The sequence below is a fragment of the Mobula birostris genome, chromosome 4, assembly GCF_030028105.1.
Source record: "Mobula birostris isolate sMobBir1 chromosome 4, sMobBir1.hap1, whole genome shotgun sequence".
NCBI lineage: Eukaryota > Metazoa > Chordata > Chondrichthyes > Myliobatiformes > Myliobatidae > Mobula > Mobula birostris.
Window position 1 is genome coordinate 196,506,511 of NC_092373.1, and position 27,974 is coordinate 196,534,484.

The window sequence follows — 27,974 nt, forward strand, 5'->3', positions numbered from 1 at the left end:
TCAATCCTGTTGAATCGTCCTTTAAACATTGTTATTGTGTCATTCTTTTGCACTTCCGATGGCAGTTCATTTCAAATATCCACCACCCTCTGCTGACAGTAAGGTGATAGTAACGCACACATACAACAGTGGTGTGCAAAAGAGCATCTTTGAATGCACACACTGAACCTTGAAGTGGATGGGCTACAGCAGCAGAAGACCACAATGGGTTCCACTCCTTAAACTGGCCAATGAGTGTATCTTTACAGGTTGTAATAGGGAAAATATTGAGATTTTTTTGTTGGTGGATGTCTTAAAAAATCACTTACTAATTAAAGGGGCAGTCATGTTCAGAGAGTGGTGAATCTCTGGAATCGCCTTGACCAAACAGCTGTGAAGGCCACATTTTTGGAATTAGTTATGGAGGCTATAGATCCAATTTACAATGGTGGGATTACTGACAGCTGGGGGTGGGGGTGGAGGTGAGGCCCGGGGCAGCTCAGCCATGATCAGACAAAACAGCAGAAGCACTTGGGGAGGCCAGTGGTCTCCTATTGTGACTACTGTGCATTGCTAACATTCAGTCTCTTCCACAGTGAAGACAGTGCCCTAAGCAATTCTTGCACCAATGACCAGTGAAAATTGGTCCTACGCAGCTTTCTTTTGTACCAGGATAATACGTCAGTTCCAATTCCCCTTTCTCTCAGTCAAAACATTGAAGGTTTAATACATTCACAGTTGAAATTACAAGGAAGGAGGTACAAGAGCATCAGGATTAGGACTACCAGACCAAGTAATAGCTTCATCCTTCAGACTGTGAGACAAAGGAATACCCTGCCACCACTGACGTCTCGTCATTTGAATTACAAGCATGAGAGAATCAGCAGACGTTGGAAATCCAAAGCAAAACACACAAAATGCTAGAGGAACTCAACAGGCCAGGCAGCATCTGTGGAAATTTTGGGCCTGATGAAGGGTCTTGAAGGTAAGTAGTTTTTTTTTTAAAAAAAGCAGAGAGTGGTGAGTGCGTGGAATGGGCTGCCGGTGATGGTGGTGGAGGCGGATAGGATAAGGTCTTTTAAGAGACTTTTGGATAGGTACATGGAGCTCAGAAAAATAGAGGGCTATTGGTAACCCTAGTAATTTTAAGGTAGGGACATGTTTGGCACAACTTTGTGGGCCGAAGGGCCTGTATTGTGCTGTAGGTTTTCTATGTTTCTGTTTCTATGTTTTTGATCCGAAACATCGACTATTTACTCTTTTCCAAAGATGCAGCCTGGCCTGCTGAGTTCCTCCAGCATTTTGTGTGTGCTGCATTTTGAATTATATCTTACTAACTTATTTATGGTAACATTTTGGTTTATGTGCAGTGAGGGATATGTTTTGCAGGTGCACTTTTGGCCAGAGGAACATTGTTTCGTTTGGTTGTATGTATGTACAGTCAGATGACAATAAAGTCCAAGACTATGTCACTGTTGAAGCACATGAGCACAATCCAACAACTAAGAGACAAATCCATTTACAATAATGAGATGCCACAGTAAGGACACTAGTTGTGGCCACGTGATATTCCACTATGCATTCTTTTCAAAGAAAAATAAAACAAAAAAAGGCTTTGTTTCATTTTGTAATCATTAAAATTGACATTACCGCCACCACTGAAAGGTATTTTACATGTCTACATGACATTCATGAAAGTACAATAACTTTACAATAGACTAAAGTTTTCAGCAAACTTCTTCCTTGATTCAAAGGAAATATCTATGGGTACTTATAGGACCTGCATTCTCGATAGAAAGAGAGTAAACCAAAATAAATACTTTCAGTATAATATTTTCAGTTAGCTCCAAGTTCATTCATAGCACAGCAGAATCCACCTTCTGTGCAATTGGCACATGTAGAAAATAAATTACATAAAGGACAGTCCCAAAATTGTGTGAAGAGAACCATGATGCCCTTTCAAATAAATTATATAAAATTTTCACCTGGAAACATTGTTGGAGTGTTACTCCGAGTTACTCCTAACATTTCCTTAGATTTCAATGCATGGAGCCTGCTGTTGACTGCTAAATCACTACTTGCTAATGACCAACTTTCACCATGCGCTTACATGCCACTCCCCCATCAAATCCACATTGATATGCTGATGGCTTTGCACAGGAGACCTACTTAATTTGTTTTCTACTTCACTCAAGCGTTAGGATGCTACGTTGAAGTTGTATTGGTGAGGCTTAATTTCTCAAGGCTAACAACCCTGACTGGTAAAAACAATTGTTACGGAAACAGCAATGAAGAATACTTATACACCTGTGTGTGTGTGATAGTATTCCAAAGTCTCCACCGGGACCTTTCATGATTGATAGTAGTGAAAATCAAGAGGAAGATAATGACATACTGAAGGAAGACCTGAACACTGCCAGAGATGAAGGACCTTCATGCTGCCCTAAAAGCTAGCAGCGTAATAGGCAATAAGAGGCCTAATTTTGAGTATTGTGTGCAGTTCTGATTATCTATCTAAAGGAAAGATGTTAATAAGACTGAATACAGTGGAAATTTACAAGGATAAGGACTTCGGGACCTGAATGACAGAGAACAATCATTGCAGAGTAGGAGAATGAGGGGAGATCTCATGGACATGTATAAAATTATGAATGGTATAGATAGGGTAAATACAAGTAGGCTTTTTCCACTGTGGTTGGGTGAGACTAGAACTAGAGGTCATGGGTTAGGGGTGAAAGCTAAAATATTTTAGGTGAACATGAGGGGGAACTTCTTTACTCAGAGTGTGCTGAGAGTGTGGAATTGGTGGATGCGGGTTTGATTTCAACATTTAAGTGAAGTTTGGATAAGTATTTGGACGGAGGGCTGGTAGGGAGGGCTATGGTGCAGGTGGAGGTCAATGGGACTAGGCAGAATGAATAATAGTTTGACATGAACTTGATGGGCTGAAAGGCCTGCTTCTCTGATGTAGTGCTCTATTACTCTTTTGAGACCATTAACTTTCCTCCATCCCCAAGGCACGAGAGCTTTAAAACCAGAGGATGATTTGGCAATCGAGAGAATAATCCCCATGCATTTAAAGAATCCTGTAATGAGCAAGAATGATACATCATGTGGATATAAATTATGCTGCAAGCTGGCTAAAGCATGAAGCTCAATACAAACATCTATTTTGCAATCTGCTCTCTGCTAATCTACTCGTTAATATACCAATTTACATTTTTAACCACAGTTACAAAGAGTTATCTGGAATAAATGATCATTCTTTGCAGAGGAAATTATGAAGTTACTTTAATTTGATTCCTTTTCTTGATGGATGAAGTTCCTTTGCCAAGACATAAAGCAGAACATTCTGCCTTAATGTTTAAATGAAACCAAATTTTGAAACATATGCCTAATGTTATAATTATCTAAATCACTTCTGACTAGAAATTGCAATCACCATTTACAACCCTATGTCCATTGGCTTCAATGGATGAGCAGCAATTCAGATGTTCAAAGCTGAAGTCTGCCTCAGGTCATCTCCCTCTGTCCAGACCAGGAGACCTGCCAGTTTCACTAAGTCCTGAGCCTGACTTTGTTTATCAGCTGCCTTGACATTGGGTCTGAGAGAGATGGCTCTACAACTTTTTCAGCAGTAGTTCAAGAGGACTAGAATGTAAAGGTGAGGATGTAATGCTGAGGCAGTGTTGGCCAGAATATATTTGGACTATTGAGAGCAGTTTTGGGCCCCATATTTAATGAAGAATGTCCTGGTGATTGAGAGGACCCAGAGATTTATGAGAATAGTCCTAGGAATGAAAGGGTTAACACAGAAGTGTTTGATGGCTCTGGGCCTGTACTCATTGGAATTGGGAGGGAGAATCTCATTGCATCTTATTGAAAGGCTTAGATACAGTGGATGTGCAGAGGATTCTCCCAATAGTGGGAGAGTCAAGGATCAGAGGGCATAGTCTCAAAAAGAAAGGACATCCTATGAGAACAGAGGTGTGGAAGAATTCCTTTAGCCACAGGGTGGCACATCTGTGGAATTCATTGCCAAAGACAGCTGTGAAGGTCAAGTCACTTGGTATACTTAAAGGTTGGGATGTCAAAAGTTACGGGCAGAGACAGAATAGGGTTGAGATGGATAATGAGTCAGCCATGATGGAATGGTGATGCAGAATTGATGGGCCAAATGGCCTAATTTGGTCCCCATGTCTTATGATCTTACAAATTAGGCTGCAGATTAATTGAGGAGCTTCTCCTGACCCCACTCAAGATGAAATAATTGAGAAATGGTGTTCAAACACTAAAAATAAAATCCTATTCAGAACAGCCTCAACTGGACTTTGTTAAAATATTGATTTTAAAGCTATCATTAACAGTGGATAGACTACAATGCTGATATTTGTGGCTGAGAAACATTGGTTCAACAAACTGATGTCTTTTAAAATCATGTTATACAATTTACAATTATTCATATCTTGTGATAATAGAAGTTTGACTATAATCATTACTAAAAGGTGCAGATGTGATTTTGCAAAGGTAATTTTATATTTCTTGCTCTGATTCTCCCTGAGGCCCAAATTGGGTCAAGTTCTTCAGATGATACTCCAATACCCAACCAATGGGAGCTCAGACGAGGCTGTTTAATGCAGCAGTTGGTAAACTCTGACCAGTGTTTAAATCACTCAACACCTCATTAACATTCCTCATTACAGCCTGGTGCAGAGTGACTAAGCATGAGAACTCAACATGATCATTCCCCTCCCGTTTAAAGAAACTGCAAGCAGTTAACCCAATATAGTGTACAGAATCTAGTCTCATCAGCAAAACTGTGCATTTAATTTCCAAGAAAGGCAGGGTTGGTCACTTTGCTATAAGGTTACAAACTGTGGTCTGCTTTTTAGCAACAGTCCAGAATGTACAAGTTTTAAAGTTCCAATGAAGGCTTCTGACAGGAAAATAAAAAACTATTGTTGGAGTTTAGTTCTGACATTTAGAGCCGTGAGGTAATATCACAGCTCTATTGGAAAGTTGTGTTCAGTTCTGGTCACCTTATTGTATGGAAGCTTTGGAGAACGTGGAGAGGAGATTTACCAGGATGCTGTCTGGACTAGAGGGCATGTCTTGTGGTGACAGGTTGAGTGAGATAGGCTTTTTCCCTTTGGAGCAAAGAAGGTTAAGAGGTATGCATGATATGAAAAGCATAGATCGAGTAGACAGTCAAAGACTTTTTCCCAGGGTGAAAATGCCTAATGAAGAGGGGGGTATAACTTTAAAGTGATTGGAGGAATGTTTGGGGGGGGGGATGTCAAATGTAGGTCTTTATTTACACAGAGTGGAGGGTACATGGAATGCACTGCCGGGGTGGTTGTAGAGGCAGATACATAGGGACATTTAAGAAACTCTTAGATAGGCACATGTATGAAAGAAAAATGGAGGGGCCAGATTGATCTTAGAGTAGGTTAAAAGGTCAGCACACAACATCTTGGGCTGAAGTGCTTATAGTGTGCTGTGGTGTTCTATGTTCTTTGAGATAAATAGTACAATTATGGCACTGTTCAAAGCAAAGGTTCTGCAGATCAACTACTGAAAGCATCTAAAGAATATACTCTATGGGTGTCAAGGTGCTCTGATAATTCATTCACATCCTCAGAATGGAACTCACTCCCTCTGGCTATTTCTCTCCAAGTAAACTATGTTGGGTGAGCACGAAGAGAATAATTCAGTAAGGCAGTATAATTCAGTACTGTCCTCTTGAATAATCACGACTGTCAGTGCAAGTATGCATCACACTGAAGCAAATTACCAACTGGTGGAGGATTTGCAGTTCGGGCAGCATCTATGGAGGGAAATGGACAGCTGATGTTTTGGGACAAGACCCTTCTGCAATCTAGATTGAAGGGTCGTAACCTGAAGCATTGACAGTCCATATCCCTCCACAGATGCTGCCTGACCTACTGAGATACTCCAGCAGTTTGGTTTTCTGATTCAGGTTCAAGCACTTGCAGTGCCTTATGTCACCTTGTTAGAGACACAGATTGAGTGGACAGAGACAACAAGGGGACATAATTTTACAGTGATTAGAGGAAAGTATAGTGAGGATGTCAGAGGTAAGCTCTTTACACAGAGACTGGTGAGTGCATGGAACAAAGGTGGAGGTAGAGGCAGATACATTCGGGGCATTTAGGAAACTCTTAGATAGGCATATGGATCATAGAAAAGTGGAGGGCTATGTAGGAGGGAAGAGTTAGATTGATCTCAGAGTAGGTTTAAAGGTCAGTACAACATTATGGGCTGATGGGCATGTACCGTGCTGTAATGCTCCACAGTATGTTCTATGTTCTACATCCAGAAGCTAACAACTTAAACCCTGTTACAAACAGATACTTGCAAGTTGGCCGCTCTACCGCTTCAGTCAGTTCTGTAATATTCCCAAAGGAAATGTGCTGTTTGGATTGTGATATAAAAACTGAGATAACCGCCAAACTATTTACAAAGAGTAAAGGAGAGAGTCACAAATCCAGTTGTAATTCCTAATAACTATACAATCAATTTAGTGTCCAACGTCTTCAGAAGTCAAATAGTGCATCGGACTCTTGTATTGCTACACTTACCTCTGTCCAGTTATGCTTGTCTCGTGTGCAAACTGCAAGGGACATTTTTATTTGTATTGATTTACAGGTACCCATACAGACACAGATGAACACACACACACACACACACACACACACACACACAATACAGACAAAGACAAACAGAAACACATGCGCACACGATTTCCCCCAAGGTAGAGGTGAGGTTTCAAGGCCAGCAGTACTATTTACTTATCAAAAAATAGTAAAATAGCCGTTGAAGCTTGAAGCGTTATAAACCAGAGGGAGGCCATTTGGTACAACAAAAGTCTTCATCAGGTGTCTTATCTAATCATTGTTCACAGTCTATTTCCTTACACAGTTCATTTCAAGCAACCAGCAGATTTTTTTCTTTTTAACAGCGCTTATGCTGAGATCAGCAGATTAAAAAAATCATAAGCCTCTGACTTTAGTTCTTACATTTTAAGGAAATTGCGTTTTTGTGTTCTAAGGGAGGCAAAGGAGAGTGTTTTCTTCCACACTGCCTGGGGGCAGAGTTAGGTAAAAATCCTACTGATAAAATAAAATAACTAAAACTTGCCTCAGCAGCAATCTCAGTAGCAGAATACCCCCGCATATCTATCAGGAATTTCACTATTTCCAGGGCAGTATTGACACAATCACATTAAAAAAAAACTTATTTCTATGTTATGAGCCATTAATGAAAATGGATTAAGATTGCCCCGTTCACTTCATGAGGAATCTTTATGCACACTTTGTGGTGAGCTCCAGTAAGGCAGTGTACCTAACCTCAGGTTTCTAGCTGGATGAATAGGCAAAAGATAGGTCAGGGGGAATCTTTTCAACTGAAAATGATTCACAGTTTTTTTGAACTAAAATATCTTCTGACAAGAATCTCAAAATCAAACAGCATTGGACAAAGTCATTCAGCCCAAATTATCTGTTCTTTGAAAGTGCTAACCAATTAGTTCTATTCTCCAACTCTTACCCCAGAGTACTCATTTCAGTCTTTATTAATCTCCCTTCAAAAAGTTAGTTATCACTAACCTTAGTCCCTTTACTTGGGAGAGCAAAACAAAAATCTCTTTATTGGTTGATTTTTAATAAGGAAGCAAGTTGGTGAGGGAAGAATTCCTATGCTGGTTCCCACGTAATATATGTGTTAAGTTGATGGTCAGCTGTCTTTAGCAACTGGTCGTTAGGGGAGTGGGGGCAGAGGGTATTAGCTTTCTTTCCATTCACTGAAGCAGGCAGAGTTCCTCATTTTCAACTGCTTCCACGTTTTCTTCTTCCTTCACAGCTTCCTCTGCCTCTTGGTCAGGTAGTGGTTCAGTCCTGTTCACCTTCTCCCGCAGTTCCATGAGCAGGTCACGGCTCTCACTGGCTGGTAGGTTGCTCAGGTAGTACTGTGGTGCAAACTCAATCAGCCTACAGGAAGGAAATAGAGAAAATAAAACTCAGCATAGGTAGGGGCATCAGAAATTCCCAGATAACTGCATTGCATGTTCCACATATACAAATCTCAAACTAATCTTTGATGTCAATGCTTTAGAGAGGGCGAAGAAGTGCTACTGCTGGGATTAGAGGGAGTCTGAGGTTGGACAAATTTGGGTTGTTTTCTCTGGAGTGTCGGAGGCTGAGGGGAGATCTTATAGAGATTTATGAGATTGAGAGGCATAGAGTAGACAGATAATATCTTTTCTCCCAGGGTTGAAATGTCTAATACCAGAGGGTATGCATTTAAGATAAGAGAGGGTAATTTCAAAGTTGATATGAGGGGCAAGTTTTTTTTTAATACGGGGAGTGGTGATTGCCTGAAATGCACTGCATAGGGTGATGGAAGAAGCAGAAATATTAGATACCTAACAGATGTTTAGATAGGCACATGAGGAAGATGGAGGAATATGAACATTGTGTAAGCAGAGGGGATTATTTAAGTTGTCCATTTGAATATTAATTTAATTGGATCAGCACAAAATTGTGCTCCAAAGGGCCCGTTCCTGTATGGTACTGTACTATGTATATCAGTTGACCTATTCATTTGATATTTCAGCAAATTCTGGCTAGAACTTAATAAATCAAAGAAAAAAATACTTCACCATTGGGAGCAAGGGACCTCTTAGATTTAAATATGGATACAAGTCTTTTCCATCAAACTCTAATGGAGTGATAAGATATGGGTTAGATCATTGACCTTGCAGCTCCTAGGGTAAATTTAGACACAAAATTTAAATTTAAGTAATTGTACATAGAATACAGAATGGTCATCATCATCATGTGTTACGTCATGTGTTGTGGGCAATAATGGTCTAAGGACCATGGTTGTTCTTGGCAAATATTTTGACAGATGTGGTTTGCCATTGCCTTCTTCTAGACAGTGTCTTTACAAGATGGGTGACCCCAGCCATTATCAATACTCTTCAGAGATTGTCTGCCCCGTGTCAGTGGTCACATAACCAGGACTTGTGATATGCACCAGCTGCTCATACAACCATCCACCGCCTGTTCCCATGGCTTCATGTGACCCTGATTGGGGAGAGGGGGGGCTAAGCAGGTGCTATACCTTGCCTAAGGGTGGCCACACACCTCCTTTGGTAGAGATCTATCTTCACCCCACCACACACATCAAACAGTATTCAGCTAAAGGATCAGGATCCAAAGCAGTTAAAAAGAGACAATGAAACTACCTTGAGGGGAAGGAGGACATTTCTGTTGAGCCGAAGTCACGAAGAGGAAGTACTCGCTGTAAACATCAGTTAAAGTAATTAACTGAAGTTAAAGTAATCTAAGAGGTTCTCGGATAGGTACATGAATGTGCAAGAAATAGAAGCATATGGCATAGAGATTAAATTAGTTGGGCATTTGATTACCAAATTACTTAGTTCAGCATACAATATTGTGTGCTGAAAGGCTGTATTATCCCATGTTGCATGCTCTAATATTAAACTAATTACTTAGGTCTGAAAAATGTGTCCTCTATAAACGAGGCATCACTCAAGTAGCGTTGATAAATGATCAGGATCCTAAACAGCTAAAAATGGACAAGGAAATTATCTTCAGGTAAAACAGAATGAAAGAAGACATTGATCTTGGGCAGACAGGAAAGAGTTAACAGTCACCATGAGGAAGTGGATGCAGATATCTTCCTAGTGGTTCAAGTATTACAAAAAACGCAACACATATTATTTGAGCAACATCTTGATAATCTACGGAAGAAACACAGATTCTCTGTACAATTACGAAGCACAGAAAGAGCAGCTAACACACACCCAGAATGGGGAAGACCCTGCCTGACCTAGTCAATTAACATTTTTCAGGAAGTGATACCCGAGTGAATTTTGGAAAACCCAATGATGTGGCATACCTACAACTGCAAAATCCCTTTATATAAATTTCACATACAAAAAAACTCTTCTAGAAGCTTAGGGCTGTGGGTTGAAGGTGAAAATTAGCAGCAATTGTGAAAAGGTATGACCTTAATATATGATGCAAAAGTGAAAAACTAGTGAACGTCCAAAAAGACAAGGGATTTATGTGCACAGATCTAAATGTTCTAAATATATAGCAGAATAATCAATAAAATTATTCATGTCTTTACAGAAAACACGAAAGGAGGTAATTCAGTGCAAGATCTATAAATACACAATCCTGATAATCCCACTCTCCTGCACTCTTGCTTTTGAGTACTTTCAAGCGCTTATGCAGTTACCTTACCAAAGCCACAATAAATCTGCTTCACTAACCCCAAACTACCTAGATCCCCAGCAACATATTCTCAACATTCTAATCAGAAGCTGAAAAACAAGAAGATTGCTCTGCCACTTTTGATTCTTTTGCCAGTCTTTCTATGTTCTGTTCTCTCTACAGTACTGTGCAAGAGTCCCAAGCACGCATATATACTTAGGGTGCATAAGACTTCGCACAGTGCTGTATTTGTTAACATGGAGAGGAAGGCATGTTTGTAAATCTGCAGGAGCAAAAGAACGGCGAGGGTGGGGTGCCACAGGAGGAGCGTGAAGGAGAGGGGAGGGGCATGGCCTCCTCCACTGTCTTGATGAGGCCACACTCAGGTTGGAGGAACAACACCTTATATTCTGTCTGGTAGCCTCCAACCTGATGGCATGAACATCGATTTCTCAAATTTCCGGTAATGCCTCCCCACACCCCGTCTTCTTCATCATTCTCCATCCCCTTTTCCCTCCCTCACCTTATCTCCTTGCCTGCCCATCCCCCCCCCCAGTGCCTCTCCCCCATTTTCTTTCTTCCACAGCCTTTTGTTCTCTTCTATTACACTCCTCCTTCTCCAGCCCTGTATCTTTTTCATGAATCAACTTCACCGGTCTTTATTTCATCCCTCCCCCTTCAGGTTTCACATATTGCCTGATGGTTCTCTCTCCCCTCCTCTCCCCCCACCTTTTAAATCTCCTCCTCAGCTTTCTTTCTCCAGTCCTGCCGAAGGATCTCAGCCTGAAACCTCAACTGTACTCTTTTCCATAGATGCTGCCTAGCCTGCTGAGTTCCTCCAGCATTGTGCGTGCGCGTGTGCGTGCGCGCGCGTGTGTGTGTGTGTGTGTGTGTGTGTGTGTAGCTTGGATTTCCAGCATCTGCAGATTTTCTCTTGTTTGTGCTTCAATTTAATATTTTTAACATCTACAGTTCTTTTCCCACAGATCCAGCTAATGTGGATTCCTGTTGAAAGGAATACACTTATCCCCTATGAATCCACCCACCCACTCCACTGTCTGCTTCTTTTCTGGTTGTTGTCAAGGATTCAAAGTACATTTATTATCAAAGTATACAAGTCCGAGACCCGTTCTCCCCGCAGGCAGTCACAAAACAAACACCATGGAACCCATTCAAAGAAAAGCATCAATGCGCAACCCGCGGAAAAAGAAAAAATTGCACAAATGGCAAAAGTGAGCGAACATCATGTAGAATATGAAACATCAAACCAGGAGTATTCAGTTTAGTCACAAACATGAGAAAATCTGCAGATGCTAGAAATCCCAGCAACACCAAATGCTGGAGGAACTCAGCAGGCCAGGCAGCATCAATGGAAAAAACATAGTCGATGTTTCTCCAGCATTTTGTATATATTCAGTTTAGTGTAATGTTTTCAGTTTTTTTGTAGTTCATGTTATCATTGTTGTTAGTGAGATTGCTAATGCTGTTATTATTTCTATTGTTATGACATTATTATTACAGCTTTTTTAAAATGACTTTGTTCTCACTGTCATTTTACATTTGATTTTATTGGTGTTATTATTCCTATTCTGTCAGTATTGTATTCAAGTTCTCTAGATAAAACAAGTGGTTGAAGTTAAACTGCAACTTTTCAAATCTCTAGTTAGGTCAGCTTCCTTAAGGTTGTCTAGCTGGGTGGTGATAAGCTCCCATTACCCATGAGATGTCCCCAATGGGATGCGACTCAAATATTGTCTTTCCCTGGTGCGTATGAGGTTGCAGGATGACCTACTAGAGGTTTAGATAAGTTGAATAGTCACAGTATTGAGTATAGGAGTTGCGGTGCTAGGTTGAAGTTCTGTAAGATGTTGGTGAGACCTAATTGGAGTATTGTGTGCAGTTCTGGCCACCTACCTACAGGAAAGATAGCAATAAACTTGAGAGAGTGCAGAGAAAAATTACAAGGATGTTCCTGGTGTCAACATGCTTCCGGCACCAACTTCACATGCCCACAGCTCACCAACTTTAACCCTAACACATACGGCTTTGGAACGTAGGAAGAAACCAGAGCACCCAAAGGAAGCTCATGGAGTCATGGGGAGAAGGAACAGACAGTGGTGAGAATTGATCCCCAGTCGTTGATGCTGTAAAGCCATTTACCATTTCATTAACATTCATCTCTGTCCATCATTGTCCCTATACCTAAGACGATCAAGGTAGCATGCCTGAACGATTGGCACCCTGTCACATTCACCTCAATTCACAAGACAAGACAAAGGAGCAGAAGTAGGCTATTTGGCCCATCGAGTCTGCTCCGCCACTCCACCATGAGCTAAATTATTCTCCCATCTAGTTCCAATTTCCGGCTTTTCCCCCATATCCCTTGATACCCTGGCTAATTAGATACCTGTCAATCTCCTCCTTAAACACCCTCAATGATCAGCCCTCCACAGCTGTATGTGGCAACTAATTCCATAAATCCACAACCCTCTGGCTAAAAAAATTTCTCCTCATATCTGTTTTAAATGGGTACCCTGTAATTCTAAGACTGTGGCCTCTTGTCCTGGACTCACCCACCAAGGGAAACAGCCTTTCCACATCTACTCTGTCTAATCCTTTCAACATTTGAAATGTTTCTATGACATCCCCTCTCATTCTTCTATACTCTAATGAATACAGTCCAAGAGCCGACAAACACTCATATGTTAGCCCCTGCATTTACGAGGAATCATCCTTGTAAATCTTCTCTGAACTCTCTCCAACATCAGTATATCCTTTCTAAGATAGGGGCCCAAAACTGCACACAGTATTCCAAATGAGGTCTCATCAGTGCCCCATTGAGCCTCATCAACACCTCCTTACTCTTATACACAATTCCTCTTGAAATGAATGCCAACATAGCATTCGCTTTCCTTACTGCCGATCCAACCTGGTGGTTAACCTTTAGGGTATCCCGCACGAGGAACCCCAAGTCCCTTTGCACTTCCGATTTTTGAATTTTCTCCCCATCTAAATAATAATCTGCCCAATTATTTTTTCTTCCAAAATGTACAACTGTACATTTCTCAACATTGTATCTCATCGGCCGTTTCTTTGCCCACTCTCTTAAACTGACCTAGTCTCTCTGCAACCTTTCCGTTTCTTCAACACTTCCTGCTCTTCCACCTATCTTGGTGTCATCCGCAAACTCAGCCACAAAACCATTTAATCCATAATCTAAATTATTGATATACATTGTAAAAGGGAGCGGCCCCAACATCGACCCCTGCGGAACACCACTAGTAACTGGCAACCAATCAGAATAGGATCTCTTTATTCCCAATCTTTGCTTTCTGCCTCTCAGCCAATGCTCCACCCGTTCCAATATCTTTCCTGTAATTCCATGGGCTCTCATCTTATTAAGCAGCCTCTTATGTGGCACCTTATCGAAGGCCTTTTGAAAGTCCAAATACACAACATCCGCAGCCTCTCCCTTGTCAACCTTATTTGAGATTACCTCAAAAAATTCCAATAGGTTGGTGAGGCAGGATCTTCCCTTCATGAAACCATGCCGGCTTGGGCCTATCTTGTAATGCACCTCGAGGTATTTCCTAACTTCGTCTTTGAGGATCAACTCCAATAACTTTCCAACTACCGATGTCAGACTAATAGGTCTGTAATTTTCTTTTTGCTGCCTCCCTCCTTTCTTAAACAGCGGAACTACATTTGCGACCTTCCAGTCCTCCAGAACCATGCCAGAGTCTATTGATTCCTGGAAGATCATTTCTAATGCCTCCACAATCTCCAAAGCCACCTCCTTCAGAACCCGTGAGTGCACCTCATCCAGTCCGGGATACTTATCTATTCTTAGTCCATTTAGCTTCCCAAGCACTTTCTCTCTAGTAATCTTGACTGTACCTAATTCTATTCCCTGGACCTCTGGCTATCAGGTATGTTGCTAATGTCTTCCACTGTGAAGACTGATGCAAAATACTCATTTAGTTCCTCTGCCATCTCTTTGTTACCCATTATAATTCCTCCAGCATCATTTTCAATTGGTCCTATATCTACCCGTGTCACTCTTTTACTCTTCAGATAGTTAAAAAAATACTTAGTATCCTGTTTTATGTTAATTGCCAACTTCCTTTCATAATTCATCTTTTCTTTCCTAATGACTTTCTTAGTTCCCTTCTGTAAGCTTTTAAAAGTCGTCCAGTCCTCAGTTTTCCCACTAATTTTTGCTGCCTTCTATGCCATCTGTTTTGCTTTTATTTTAGCCTTAACCTCTCTCGTTAGCCACATTTGTGCCATTTTTCCGTTCATGATTTTCTTTTTCTTGGAATATATTTTTCCTGCACTTTCCTTATTTCCTGTAGGAATTTCATCCAATCCTGCTCTACCGTACCTCCATCTAGCTTACTTTTCCAATCGACTTGGGCCAGTTCCTCTCTCATACCACTGTAATTTCCTTTGTTCCACTGAAATATCGATACACCTGATACAAGCTTCTCCTTTTCAAATTTGAAACTGAACTCAATCATATTATGCAAACAACAGGAATTCTGCAGATGCTGGAAATTCAAGCAACACACATCAAAGTTGCTGGTGAACGCAGCAGGCCAGGCAGCATTTCTAGGAAGAGGTACAGTCGACGTTTCAGGCCGAGACCCTTCGTCAGGACTAACTGAAGGAAGAGCTAGTAAGAGATTTGAAAGTGGGAGGTAGTGATCATATTATGATCACTAATTCCAAGGGATTCCATTACCTCCAGCTCCCTAATCGCCTCAGGTTCATTACACAGCACCCAATCCAAAACAGCAGGTCCCCTGGTGGGCTTATGGACAAGCAGCTCCAAAAAGCCATCCCGTAGGCATTCTACAAACTCCCTCTCCTGAGATCCAGTACCTTCCTGACTTTCCCAATCCACTTTCATATTAAAATCCCCCATAATTATCTTGTCATTTTCCTTCTGACACATGCTTTTTCTATTTCCAGCTGCAACTTGTAGTCCACATCCCAGCTACTGTTTGGAGGCCTGTATATAACTGCTATTAGTGTCTTTTTACCCCACCATTTCTTCTCTTAACTCGACCCATAAGGATTCTACCTCTTCTGATCCTATATCCCTTCTTTCTAGTGATTTGATATTGTTACTTACCATCAGGGCCACACCACCTCCTTTACCTGCCTTCCTGTCTTTCCTATACACTGTGTATCCTTGGATATTCAGCTCCTAATCACATCCATCATTTAGCCATGAATCAGCAATGGCCACAATGTCATAACTTTTAACCTGGAGAACTTGTACAACAAGGTCATCCATTTTCTTTCTAATGCTGCGTGCATTTAAGTACAGTACATTTAGATCAGTATCTGTTACCGAGTTTGCTATATTTCTATCGCACAACGAATTATCCTGTCTATTCATCTGCCTGTCCTTCTTGCCATCTTTGCTGCACAGTATCTTTGACTTATTTCTATTTTCCTCTTCCTCGACCCTAGCACCCTGGTTTCCTTCCCCTTGCCAACTCAGTTTAAACCTTCCCTAACAGCTAACAATCCCGCCAGGATATTAGTACCCTTTGAGTTCGGTGTAACCCATCGTTTTTGTAAAAATCATACCTCCCCCAAAATAGATCCCAATAATCCAAGAATTTGAAGCCCTGCCCCCTGCACCAGTTACTTAGCCACACATTCACCTGCTTACTTCTGCTATTTTTCCCTTCATTAGCACGTGGCTCAGGCAGTAATCCTGAGATTATAAACAAATACTTTGAAAGGCTGGTTAAAGACTGTATCTGCAGCATACTACCACCCACACTGGGCCCACTACAATTTGACTACTGATAGAACTGGTTTACCAATGACACAATAACCACAGCTCTATACATCTTCCTCACCGACCTGGGATGCACATGTTAGAATGCTGTTCCTAGACTACAGTTCAGCATTCAACACCATAATTCCCTCCAGACTTGACAGAAAGCTCAGAGACCTCGGCTTGCATCCAGCCTTGTGCAGCTGGGTCCTGGACTTCCTATCAGTTTGCTAACAGGTGGTAAGGATGGGCTCCCTCACCTCTGCCCCTCTGGGCCTCAATACAGGTGACCCCCAGGGTTGTGTCCCAAGTCCCCTCCTCTACTCCTTTACACTCATGACTGTGCTGCCACACACAACTCCAATCTGCTGATCAAATTTGCAGGTGACATAACATTGATTAGCCTTATTTATAGTGGTGGCGAGACAGCCTGCAGAGGAGAGGTTAACACCTTGACATAGTGGTACCAAGTTAACAACCACTCCCTCTATGTCCAAAAAACAAAAGAGCTGATCGTGGATTACAGCAGGAACAGAAACAGGCTCGCCCCAATCAACAGCCTCCAAATCCTTGAGACCTTCTAAAGGGGCACCATTGAAGGCATCCTGAATGGCTGTAACACCGCCTGGTATGGGAACTGCACCAACCCTGAACGCTGGGCACCGCAGAGGGTGGTATGAACAGTCCAGCGGACCTGTGAATGTGAACTTCCCTCCACTGAGGACATTTATAGAAGCAGGTGCATAAAAGAGGCCTGGAAGATCATCAGGGACACCAGTCACCTCAACCATAAACTGTTTCAGCTGCTTCCATCTGGTAAACTCCACTGCAGCATTAAAGCCAGGACCAACAGGCTACGGGATAGCTTCTTTCCACAAGCTATTAGACTTATAAATTCACATATCTGTTCCTTGCAACAGAGTCATAATGCAAAGATTTTTACTCCCTCACACTGTGGGACGGATGTAAGATTTAAATTTATATAAATTCTTACTCTGGTTAAGTATTAGATGTTCTCTTAACTTGATGTAATTCTAGGATCTGACAAAAAAGATGCTTCTTGACGACGCTCTCCTTAACCCATGTTAATATTTGTGGTTTTGAGTTATCTTATTTTGCTTATTTAAAAAACTCAAGACTTTGTGACATAAAATCATGCTTTGAGAATAGATACCGTAGTTTGCTGAGAACATCAAGTATTTGCAGTGCCTCCCAACCCATGCGCCCTTCCCCATGAGCATACAGTGAAGAATAAACCCATTTTGCAATAGTCCTTACATCTCAGGGTGAATCTCAGAGACAACGCTGATGCAGTTGTCTAGGAAAATGGTAAATTCATGATACAGGACCCAGGAGGGAGGTCGTGGCTGAGGTTTTCTGGTGAGATAACACGACATAGGATGAAGGTGAGCCACATGCTTGTGATTCAGCATCAAGTAATTTCCAGACCCATCGACATCTCTGGCTACCTGGAAGCAGGTTTTTTTTTTAAAAAGGTGTGGTAATAGGAGGAAGGTTGCAGAGAAAAGAGGAAAAAGTAGTGTTATTAATCTAATAAAACAAATCAAGACCCTAACATTTCCATAACTAGGTACATGGTCACCATACATTAAGGATGCAATCACAGGATTACCACATGCCCTGCTATCAAAATTATATTTTCTTTCCAGCTCAAGTTCAAGCTCATGTTACATATATACTGTACATAACACCGAAACACAATGAACAATCCATTTCTTTGCAGCAGCACAGTGCACAAACATGAAGTTGATTCTCTGAATTCCACATCAAGGAAAAGCTTCAGCAGGTTCAGGGAATCTTGCTGGCTTTCATAGCCAAACCCAGGGACAGGGCAATAACTGAAAACAGCTTCAATTTTGTTTTGGAGGATTTGGTCAAAGTATTTCACTCACTGATAATGGCCAGCTTTGGGAACATATCCAAGATTTTCACTCTGGTTGTAAAAACTACTATTCAATCCGGTGTTCCATTTTCCTCTCACCATTTTACAACCTACTGGTTGATAGGTCAATAGGTCATTATAAATTGTCCTGACATTATTAGAGAGTAAAACTAAAACTAAGGGTTGCCGGGCAGTGCAGCTTGAAGACCAAGAGGGTCTATTCTGCACTGTATCTCTATCAATCAATGAATAAATAAATAAATAGTTACAATTGAATTTGACTATTACAATACTTCTAGAAATGCCAAGAGATCTGTTCCCTCGACTGAAGGGCCTCAAAACAGGGAGCATATCCTCAAAGTAATTGAACGGCCTAGAAAGAGTGGACATGCAGAGCACGCTTCCAATAGTGGGAGAGTCTAGGACTAGAGGACACAGCCTCAGAATACAAGGAACAGAGACAAGCAGGAATTTCTTTATCTGGATGAAAGAGACTTGGTGGAATTCATTGCCACAGGCCAGCTCATGGTATATTTCAAGCAGAGGTTGATAGGTTCTTGATTAGTAAGGGCATCAAAGATTACAAGAAGGCAAGAGAATGGAGTTGAGAAAGATAATACAGTAAATTAGCCATGATGGAATGGTGGAACAGATTTCATGGGCCAAATTGCCTAATTCTGCTCTGATGACTTATGGTAATGGGTCAGTTAACTATATTCAAGAGGTAAACTTCAACTAAATCTCAGAGGAAACTATACAGGTAGCTTATCATTATACTTCTCTGTTTAACCTGACATTGACCCTAATGAACTGTGCAGCATCTGTGGGAGTAAGTGAATTTCAATGTTTTTGCTCAAAATACTGCAAAAGGACTGAGAGACAAGATGGCCAGTTTAAAGAGCAGAAAGGAAATGGTGAGACAGGGGCCTGAGGTTGATTGGTGGGCTGAGGAGGGGTGTAAGATGGTAGGCAGGCTGTGCTGTGTCGAGCGGAGGAGCAGGGAGGATGTAGGTGGAGGCAGACAAAGAGAGGGATAAAAATGTATGGAGAGTTCAATGGAGTAAAGAGAGGGAAGGGGCTGGAGACAGATGCTGGAGGAAGATAAGCAGGAACACAAAGGACTACCGTTGTTGGACTCTGATAAGTAAAGGAGGAGCCCTAGTAAAGGGTCTTGGCCTGAAACATTGACTGTTTGTTCCCCTCCATAGATGCGGCCTGACCTGCTAAGCTCTTCGAGCATTTTATGGGTGTTACTCAAGATTTCCAGTGTGCATGTGTATGCAGTGTTTGTGTGTAGGGGGCAAGTAGTGGGCATGTAGAGAGTGGATAGGAAAAGGAGGGGAAGCGGACAAAAACAGGAGGACTGGAGAGGGAATCGGGAAATGAGGTAGAGTGGGAGAGTGGGACAAACAACTACCAAAGAGACGTATTACCCAAATTGAGGAAACTCAAATGTTCATGTCATTGTGGATTACCCTAGTGGAATTTAAGACCTTATTCAAAGCACAGTAACATAGTTATTTGGATAACGCTTCACAGCACCAATGAACCAGGTTCAATTCCTGTCATTGCCTATAAGGAGTTTATATGTTCTCCCCGTGACTGCGGGAGTTTCCTGCCACATTCCCAAAGACATACCAGTGGGTGGGTTAATTGGTCACTGTAAATTGTCCCATGATTAGGATAGGGTTAAGTTAGGGGTTGCTGGGTGGTGCGGCTTGAAGTGCTGTAAAGGCCTATTCCACACTGTATCACGATAAATAAATATAAGTTATAGCATGCAATTTTGTTGTACACAGCTCATTAAATATTTTCTGTTAACATTTAGGTTCACAGATATCGTCTAATCAACTTTGCTTTCTTTCAGATATCTAGGATCCACAGTTTTTAACGAATCACAGTGATGTACACTTAGTGGAATACAAGATCGTAACCCAGATAATAGAATAGCGATCACTTGCAAACCAGAAAGGAGCTCACTCAAATACAAATGGGTACTAATGGATATTATAGGAGGAATTGAGTTCATCATGGTCACATACCTTGAGGAAGTAACCCGAGATCAGAGCTCTTTTGATGTTGAGCACATTTTCATCCATTCCAAAATTTGATGGGGAAATTGGCAGCTCAATTCTCTGCATCAGCTCCAAAAGCTCATATCGAATTATATCGGCCAGCTTCAGAGCAGAGTAATTCAGATAATTCTTCAGGCACCACGTTTCATCTTCATTATCTGCAAGGAGATTTCACAGAGACAATATGAAGGCACTATCCTCTCATGGTAGACAAATTGAAATGCACCATATGCAATACAAGCTATAAGAGGTGTGGGATATCAATTTCTTTTACTTAAAATACAGCACAGTAACAGGTCCTTCTGGTCCGACAAGCCATGTGACCAATTAACCTACTAACCCACAAGTCACCATGTTTCTGGCACCATCATAGCATGCCCACAACTTACTAACCCTAACCTACACGTCTGGGGTGTTGAAGGAAACCAGAGCACCCAGTGGAAACCCACATGGTCACGGCGAGGACATACAAACTCCTTACAGACAACAATGGAATTGAACCAGATCGCTGATACTGTAATAGCATTACACTATCCTCTACACTAGCATGGTGCTGTAAAGAGTTTACATTAGAGAAAATTGTTGTATCACTGCACTTTTAATCTAGAGATATTTTGGGTGTAATTGGGTATATTGGGTAAAGTGGAGGTTGAGAGGTTCACCATCTTCTGCCTGGTGACCACATCTGCAGCAAGCGTTGGCTACTCGAGGAACTCAGGCTCAAATTTGATGACCTAGAATCTGAGCTTCAAACACTGCGGCACATCAGGGAGGGGTACAGCTACCTGGATTCTCTGTTTCAGGAGGTAGTCACACCCATTACATTAGCTGCCTCAAATTTGGTCTGTGGTCAGGGACTGCAAGTGAGGTGGGTAGTGGGATCCAAGAGACAGTGATGGAGGAGCCTCAGCCCTTGAGCTTGTCCAATAGGCCTGAAATTCTTGCTCCCTATGTGGATGAGAGTGGGGGCTGTAAGAAGGATGAGGAACTTGACTGTGGCAACGTAATTCAGGGAGCTATTCAAGAGGGGGGAGAGAAAAATGTAGTGGCAATTGGGGATAGTATGTTCAGGGGAATAGACAGAGTTCTCTGTCGCGAGGATAGAGCAGCCTGAAGGCTATGTTGCCTGCCTGGTGTCTGGGTTCAGGAAATCTTATCTGATCTGCAGAGTAATTTGCAGTAGGAAGGGAAAAATCTAGTTGTCGTAGCCCATGTGGTTACCAACGACATGGGTAGAAGAGGAAAGAGGTACTGCTGAGGGAATTTGAGCAGCTAGGGACTAAATTAAAAAATAGAACCAAAAAGGCAGTAATCTTTGGATTACCACCTGAGCCACCTGCAAATTGGCATAGGGTCAAGAAGATTAGAGAGTTAAATGCATGGCTCAAGGATTGGTATGGGAGAAGTGGGTTTGAATTCATGGCAAATTGGCACCAGTATTGGGGAAGAAGGGAGCTGTACCAATGGGACAGGCTCCACCTGAAACGTGATGGGACCTGGATTCTAGTAAATCGCATAACTAGAGCTGTGGATAGAGCTTTAAATTAAATAATCGGGAGGTGAGTTCAACAGATTGGAGGATAAAGTAAAAATGAAAAGTGTAGATAAAGATAAAGAAAAAGCAAAAGATTTAAAAAAAGAAAATTAAGAGTGGAGTGAAGAAAAGTCAAGTGCAAAAGAGTTAAAGATTACAAGATTTTAAAAGCACAGTGAGCGTAAGGGCACTTTACTTGAATGCCCATAGTATTTGAAACAAGGTCAGTGCATTTATGGCACAAATCAGTACAAAGAAGTATGATTTAGTGGCCATTACAGGAATGTGGTTGCAGGGTGGAAAGGACTGGGAATTAAATATCCAAGGATATCAGGTAAAATGTAAGGATAGGCAGAAAGATAAGGGAGGTGGTGTAGCACTCTTAGTTAAAGATGAGATCAGGGCAATAGTGAGAGATGATATAAGATCAAAGGAGCAGAATGGGTAGAGATTAGGAATAGTAAAGGGAAACAATAAATCACTGGTAGGAATTGTCCTTCAGCCAGCAAATAATAACACTACAGTGGCATAGGCAATAAAAAGAGAAATATCTGAGGCATGTAAGAATGGAACAGCAATTATCATGCAGACTTTGGCTTGTACATAGTTTGGGTGAACCAAGTTGGTCAGCCTTGAGGAGGACTTCATAGAATGCATCCATTCATAGATGGCTTTCTTGAATAATATGTCACTGAACCTACATGGGAACATGCCATCTTAGATCTGGGCTTGTGCAATGAGACAGGTAAAATTAGTGATCTTGTAATTAGGGATCCTCTTGGAAAGAGTGATCACAATATGATTCAGTTTCACATACAAATGGAGGGTGCAAGGGATATTCAGTGAATTCGAAATGTATTGCATCCACCTCCAGACTTGTGTTTTTCGATAACCTTTTCACGGAATTGCTTGCAGTGTCCCTTTTCTTCACGGTGCAGCTTTTACCAAGATGCTGACTCAACAGCAGTTGGACCTTCCAGATACAGATGTATTTTTACTACAATCAAATGAAACACCATGGCTGCACATGGTGATCTCCATTTAACAAATTATGTGACTTCTAAAATTAATGAAGGGGCTAGTGATGATTTGGTGCATCAAGGGGGTGAATACCTAAGAAATCAATTATTTGGAGTTTCATATTTGCAATTAATTTAGATCACTTTGTAGAGATCTGTTTTCACTTTCCCACTTCCCATCTCTCTAAATCTCCCTCTGTCCATATCTCTCTCTCCATCTCTCTCCACATCGCTCCTCCTGTCACACCACATCACTCTCCAATTCTCCCCCTCTTCTCCTCACTCCCCATCTCTCACCCCCATATCTCTGTCCAATTCTCTCTCTCACCCTTCATACTCCCCCTCTCTTCCCCTCCATATCTTCCTTCCTCTCCCCCTCAGTATCTATATCTTCCTCTCTCTTCCCATCTTTCTCTCTGCGCCCCTCTCTCTCTCTCCAGCCCTTCTCGCTCCTCACTCCCTATAACTCTCCAACCCACTCGCTCCACATCTCTTGCTCTCCCTCTTTCTACATCTCCCTTTCCACATACCTCTCTCTCATCTCTCCCCCTCCCTCTCTCCGTACATCTCCCACCACACATCTCTCTCCCTCCACTTCTGTCTTTCTCTCTCCCTCGCCCCACATTCCTCTCTCCACATTCACCCCTACATTCCTCTCTCTACACTTCCCTCCTCCCTCCACCTTCCCCTCTCTCTACATTCCTCTTTCCCTCTCCACTTTCCTCTCTCCACATTCCCCCCTCTTTCTCCCTTCTAATCTTGCGCACCCTCTCTTTTTCCTAATCTCCCTCTCTCTCCATATTCCACCCCCATCCCTCTCTCCCTCCTAATCTTGGACATTTTCTCTTAATCTTCCTCTCTCCAAACCTCCACACTCACCCCTCTCCCCCCTCTACGTTCTCCTCCTCTCGTTCCCCTCCCACACCCCCTCCCTCCCTGCCTCTCCCCGCGCCCCTCTCTGTCTCACAGTCTCTCTCCCGCCTCTCTTTCTCTGTCTCTCTCCCACCTCTCTCTGTGTCTCTCCCCACCCCTCTCTGTCTGTCTCTCTCTCCCTGCTTCTCTCTCTCCCCCCACCTCTCTCTACCTCTGTCTGCCTCTCCCTGCCTCACTCTCTTTCTGGCTCGCCGCCTCTCTCTGTCTCTCCCCCGCCTCTCCCCATATCTTTATCTCCCTGTTTCTCTCTCTTCCCCGTCTATCTCTTTGTCCCCCACCCTGACTTTCTCTCTCTCCCCCCACCCACTACTCTCTCCCCCTTTCCCCACCTGCCCCCCTCTCCCACTCCCTCTCCCTCCGTCTGCCCCTCGCACTCCCTCTGTCTGCCCCGCCCCTCCCTCTCCCTCCGTCCGCCCCTCCCTCTCTGACTCTCTCTGTCTGCCTCTCTCCCTCTCCCTGCCTCCCTCCTGCTCCCTCTGTCTGCCTCCCTCCTGCTCCCTCTCCCTCCGTCCGCCTCCCTCCCACTCCCCCTCTCCCCCGCCGCCTCTCTCCCTCTCTCTCCCCCACTGCCTCTCTCCCCGCCGCCTCTCTCCCTCTCTCTCCCCTGCCGCCTCTCTCCCTCTCTCTCCCCCACCGCCCCTCTTCCCCCTCTCCCCGCCGCCTCTCTCCCCCTCTCCCCCCGCTGCGTGTCTCCCCCTGCCGCCTCTCTCCCCCTCCCCCTCTCTCCCTCCTGCCGTCTCTCTCCCTCTCCCCCGCTGCCTCTCCCCCACCACCTCTCCCCCTCCCCTCTCGCCGTCTCTCTCCCTCCTGCCATCTCTCTCCCCCTCCCGCCTCTCTCCCCCTCCCCTGCTGCCTCTCTCCCTCTCTCTCCCCATGCCGTCTCTTCCCCCTCTCTCTCCACCACCGCCTCTCTCCCCCTCTCCCCCACCGCCTCTCTCCCCCTCTCCCCCGCCATCTCTCCCTCTCTCTCCCCCGCCGTCTTTCCCTCTCCCCCGCCATCTCTCCCTCTCTCTCCCCCGCCGTCTTTCCCTCTCCCCCGCCATCTCTCCCTCTCTCTCCCCCGCCGTCTTTCCCTCTCCCCCCCTCCACCGCCGCCTCTCCCTCTCCCCCCCTCCACCGCCGCCTCTCTCCCCCCCTCCACCGCCGCCTCTCTCCCTCTCTCCCCCGCCGCTCTCTCCCTCTCTCCCCCGCCACCTCTCTCTCTCTCTCCCCCCGCCGCCTCTCTCTCTCTCTCCCCTGCCGCCTCTCTCTTTCTCTCTCCATTCCTTTTTCTGTACCTCTCTCTAGCTCTAATTCTTTATATCTATCTCTGCATATATTCTATCTATTGATATCTATCAATGTAGAAAAACAAACAATATGTGTTCTTTTTTTCCTCCAAAGTTGGAGATTTCCAATTGAGTGCCCTGAGAGTTGCAATACTGGATTGTGCTGCTTTTGCAATAAGCACCATTGAATTGTGGTATAGTGCACACTATTGTCTCTGCAGATTAACAGTGACTAGCTTGATGACTTTGATGCACAAGACTCAGAAACACTAAGGATTAAAACACATCCTATGCTGGACAATTGGCAGGAACAATGCTAATAAACTTGACAACATGGTAAAATTAGGAATCGGAGAGTGAAGCCAGAGGGGAAGAAGCAATGCAGTATGTAGGAATAATGTGAATAGAGGTGGGTAAGGTCAAGAGGGAGACAGAGGGGGCAGAGTCATTCAAATTTACACATTCCAATGGAAAATGCACTTACAAAATACAAGCTTCTTTCTTCCCTTCACAGATATCAGCTGATCAACTACACTTCCCTTCAGGTATAGGATCTACAGTTTATTTATAACTTATTCATTTACGAGATGTGGGCATTCCCACCTAAGCCAGTATTTATTGCCCATCCTTAGTTGCCCTTGAGAAGGTGATGATGAGTTGCCTCTTGAGGTGTAGGTACACCTACAGTGCTATCTGCAAGTTTATATTCAATCAATGTGCCTTCTCCAATGTATGGTTACTGGTATATAAAACCATAACGCAGATAATGAAATACTCCTCACCTGCAAATCAGGGAAGTGTTCCCTTTCGCTCAAGCACAAATGGGCAACTGTCCAGAATCACCATGGACGAAAATATGCACAGTGATAGTAACTTAAATATAAAGACAGTGTAAAAGCTTTGGAAGTGAAAAGAAATAGCCAGATAAAATTAGACAATGTAACATCAGCCATAATTTATTTTATGAGAGGTGGAAAGTGGGAAAACAGTAGCTATCTGATAAATTTACAATTGCTTAATTACAGCACTGCCATGGGCAGTCCCAAGCACAGTTGCAGAAGGAGGGGTATTGGGCTTGGGGCCAGCAACCACATCCTGTAAAAACGCAGAGCTACAGAAACACCAGAAGCTCCAAAGGCCTCATCCCTGGGAGGGGAACAAGCTTCAAAAGGCTACACCTGGGACAAATTGAAAGACCGGCCCAGGACAGAAACTGCGGCGAGTTTTGTTGGTGGACTATGCTTCAATAGAGGTGACGGCTTAGAAAAGAAAGTTGATTCAGACTCACGCTGTTTGAAGGCATTATAGACATTGATGAGCGTAAAGTGATCACCCTCCGGATGCAGCAGAACTCTTCTGCGAATTGCTGCAGACTCCTCCAAATGCTTCGGTGGTACAACAAAACATGGTGACGCTAAAGAGAAATAATTCAGGCGATAAGCATCTTTGAGATATTTGCACTTACTTTCACAATCTCATAGCATCATAAGTGCTCAGATAGAAAGATAGACATAGACATACTTTATTGATCCCAAGGGAAATTGGGTCAATCTATCTTCACAGATAATACATTGTATTCCAGTTAATTGGGGCACCAAGGCCAGTACATTTTGGCCCAATTAAGCGGTTCCCCAATTAGCCAAAGTTTTCTACAAAAACATGGACGCTTGACCTCACAATCTGACTCCATGTGACCTTCCACCTTACTGTCGGACTGCGTTGCACTCTCCACAACCTTCACCCTTTATTCTGCATTCTATTATTGTTTTCAGTTTTACGAAACTGAATACATACAAAACAAAAATTTTCACTATACTTGGTACACCACAATAATAAAGTGAATAGGTGGCATCCATCATTAAGGACCCCATCACCCATATTATGCCTTGTTCTCATTGCTACCATCAGGGAGGAGGGACATGAGTCTGAAGGCACACACTCAACAATTCAGGACAGGTTTCTGACATCCGATTTCTGAATGGACATTGACTACATGATCACCACCTCAGAGCAAGGGGTTGAGATGGGGTGGAGTTTGTTAGGTGTGTTCAGGAAGGTTTCTTGACACAATATGTAGATAAGCCTACAAGAAGAGAGGCTGTACTTGATCTGGTATTGGGAAATGAACATGGTCAGGTGTCAGGTCTCGCAGTGGGAGAGCATTTTGGAGACGGTGATCACAATTCAATCTCCTTTACCATAGCATTGGAGAGGGATAGGAGCAGACAAGTTAGGAAAGCATTTAATTGGAGTAAGGGGAAATATGAAGCTATCAGACAGAAACTTGGAAGCACAAATTGAGAACAGATTTTCTCAGGGAAATGTACAGCAGAAATGTGGCAAATTTTCAGGGGATATTTGAGTGACATTCTGCATAGGTACGTTCCAATGAGATGGAAAGAATGGTAGGGTACAGGAACCATGGTGTACAAAGGCTACAGAAAATCTAGGTCTAGAAGAAAAGCTTACAAAGGGTTTAAAAAACTAGGTAATGATAGAGATCTAAAAAATTATAAGGCTAGCAGGAAGGAGTTTAAGAATGGAATTAGGAGAGCCAGAAGGGGCCATGAGGAGGGTTTGGCGAGCAGGATTAAGGAAAAACCCAAGGCATTATACAAGTTTGTGAAGAGCAAGAGGATAAGATGTGAGAGAATAGGACCAATCAATAGTGACAGTGATAAAGTGTGTATCCAACCAGAGGAGATAGTGGAGGTACTTTTTGCTTCAGTATTCACTACTGAAAAAGACCTCAGCAATTGTAGGGATGACTTAGAGCGGACCGAAAAGCTTGAGCATATAAACATTAAGAGGATATGCTGGAGCTTTTGGAAAGCATGAAGCTGGATAAGTCACCGGGACCAGACAAGATATACCCAAGGCTACTGTGGGAGGTGAGGGAGGAGATTGCTGAGCCTCTGGCAATAATCTTTGCATCATCAATGGGGACAGGAGAGGTTCCAAAGGATTGGATGGTTGCGGATGTTATTCCCTTATTCAAAGAAAGGAGTAGAGGTAGCCCAGGAAATTACAGACCATTGAGTCTTACTTCAGTGGTTGGTAAGTTCATGGAGAAGATCCTGAAAGGCAAGATTATGAACATTTGCAGAGGCATAATATGATTAGGAATTGTCAGGATGGCTTTGTCAAAGGCAGGTAACGTCTTACAAGCCTGACTGAATTATTTGAGGATGTAACTAAACA

The 27,974-nt window shown here is 43.0% G+C and overlaps 1 protein-coding gene across 3 annotated transcripts in view; it reads right to left on the reverse strand.

Moving 5' to 3' along the window:
* Window positions 1-1,598: 1,598 nt before the first annotated feature.
* Window positions 1,599-27,974, reverse strand: part of LOC140196856 (putative pre-mRNA-splicing factor ATP-dependent RNA helicase DHX32) — a 128,518-nt gene continuing 102,142 nt past the window's right edge. For all 3 annotated transcript variants that reach the window (XM_072256746.1, XM_072256744.1, XM_072256745.1), the window contains 4 exons: window positions 26,062-26,187; window positions 19,987-20,177; window positions 17,320-17,510; window positions 1,599-7,988 (listed from right to left, as the gene is read on the reverse strand). In XM_072256746.1, the coding sequence (XP_072112847.1) occupies window positions 7,799-7,988; window positions 17,320-17,510; window positions 19,987-20,177; window positions 26,062-26,187 (698 nt within the window). In that variant the 3' untranslated portion in view covers window positions 1,599-7,798. The remainder of the gene's footprint in view (window positions 7,989-17,319; window positions 17,511-19,986; window positions 20,178-26,061; window positions 26,188-27,974) is intronic.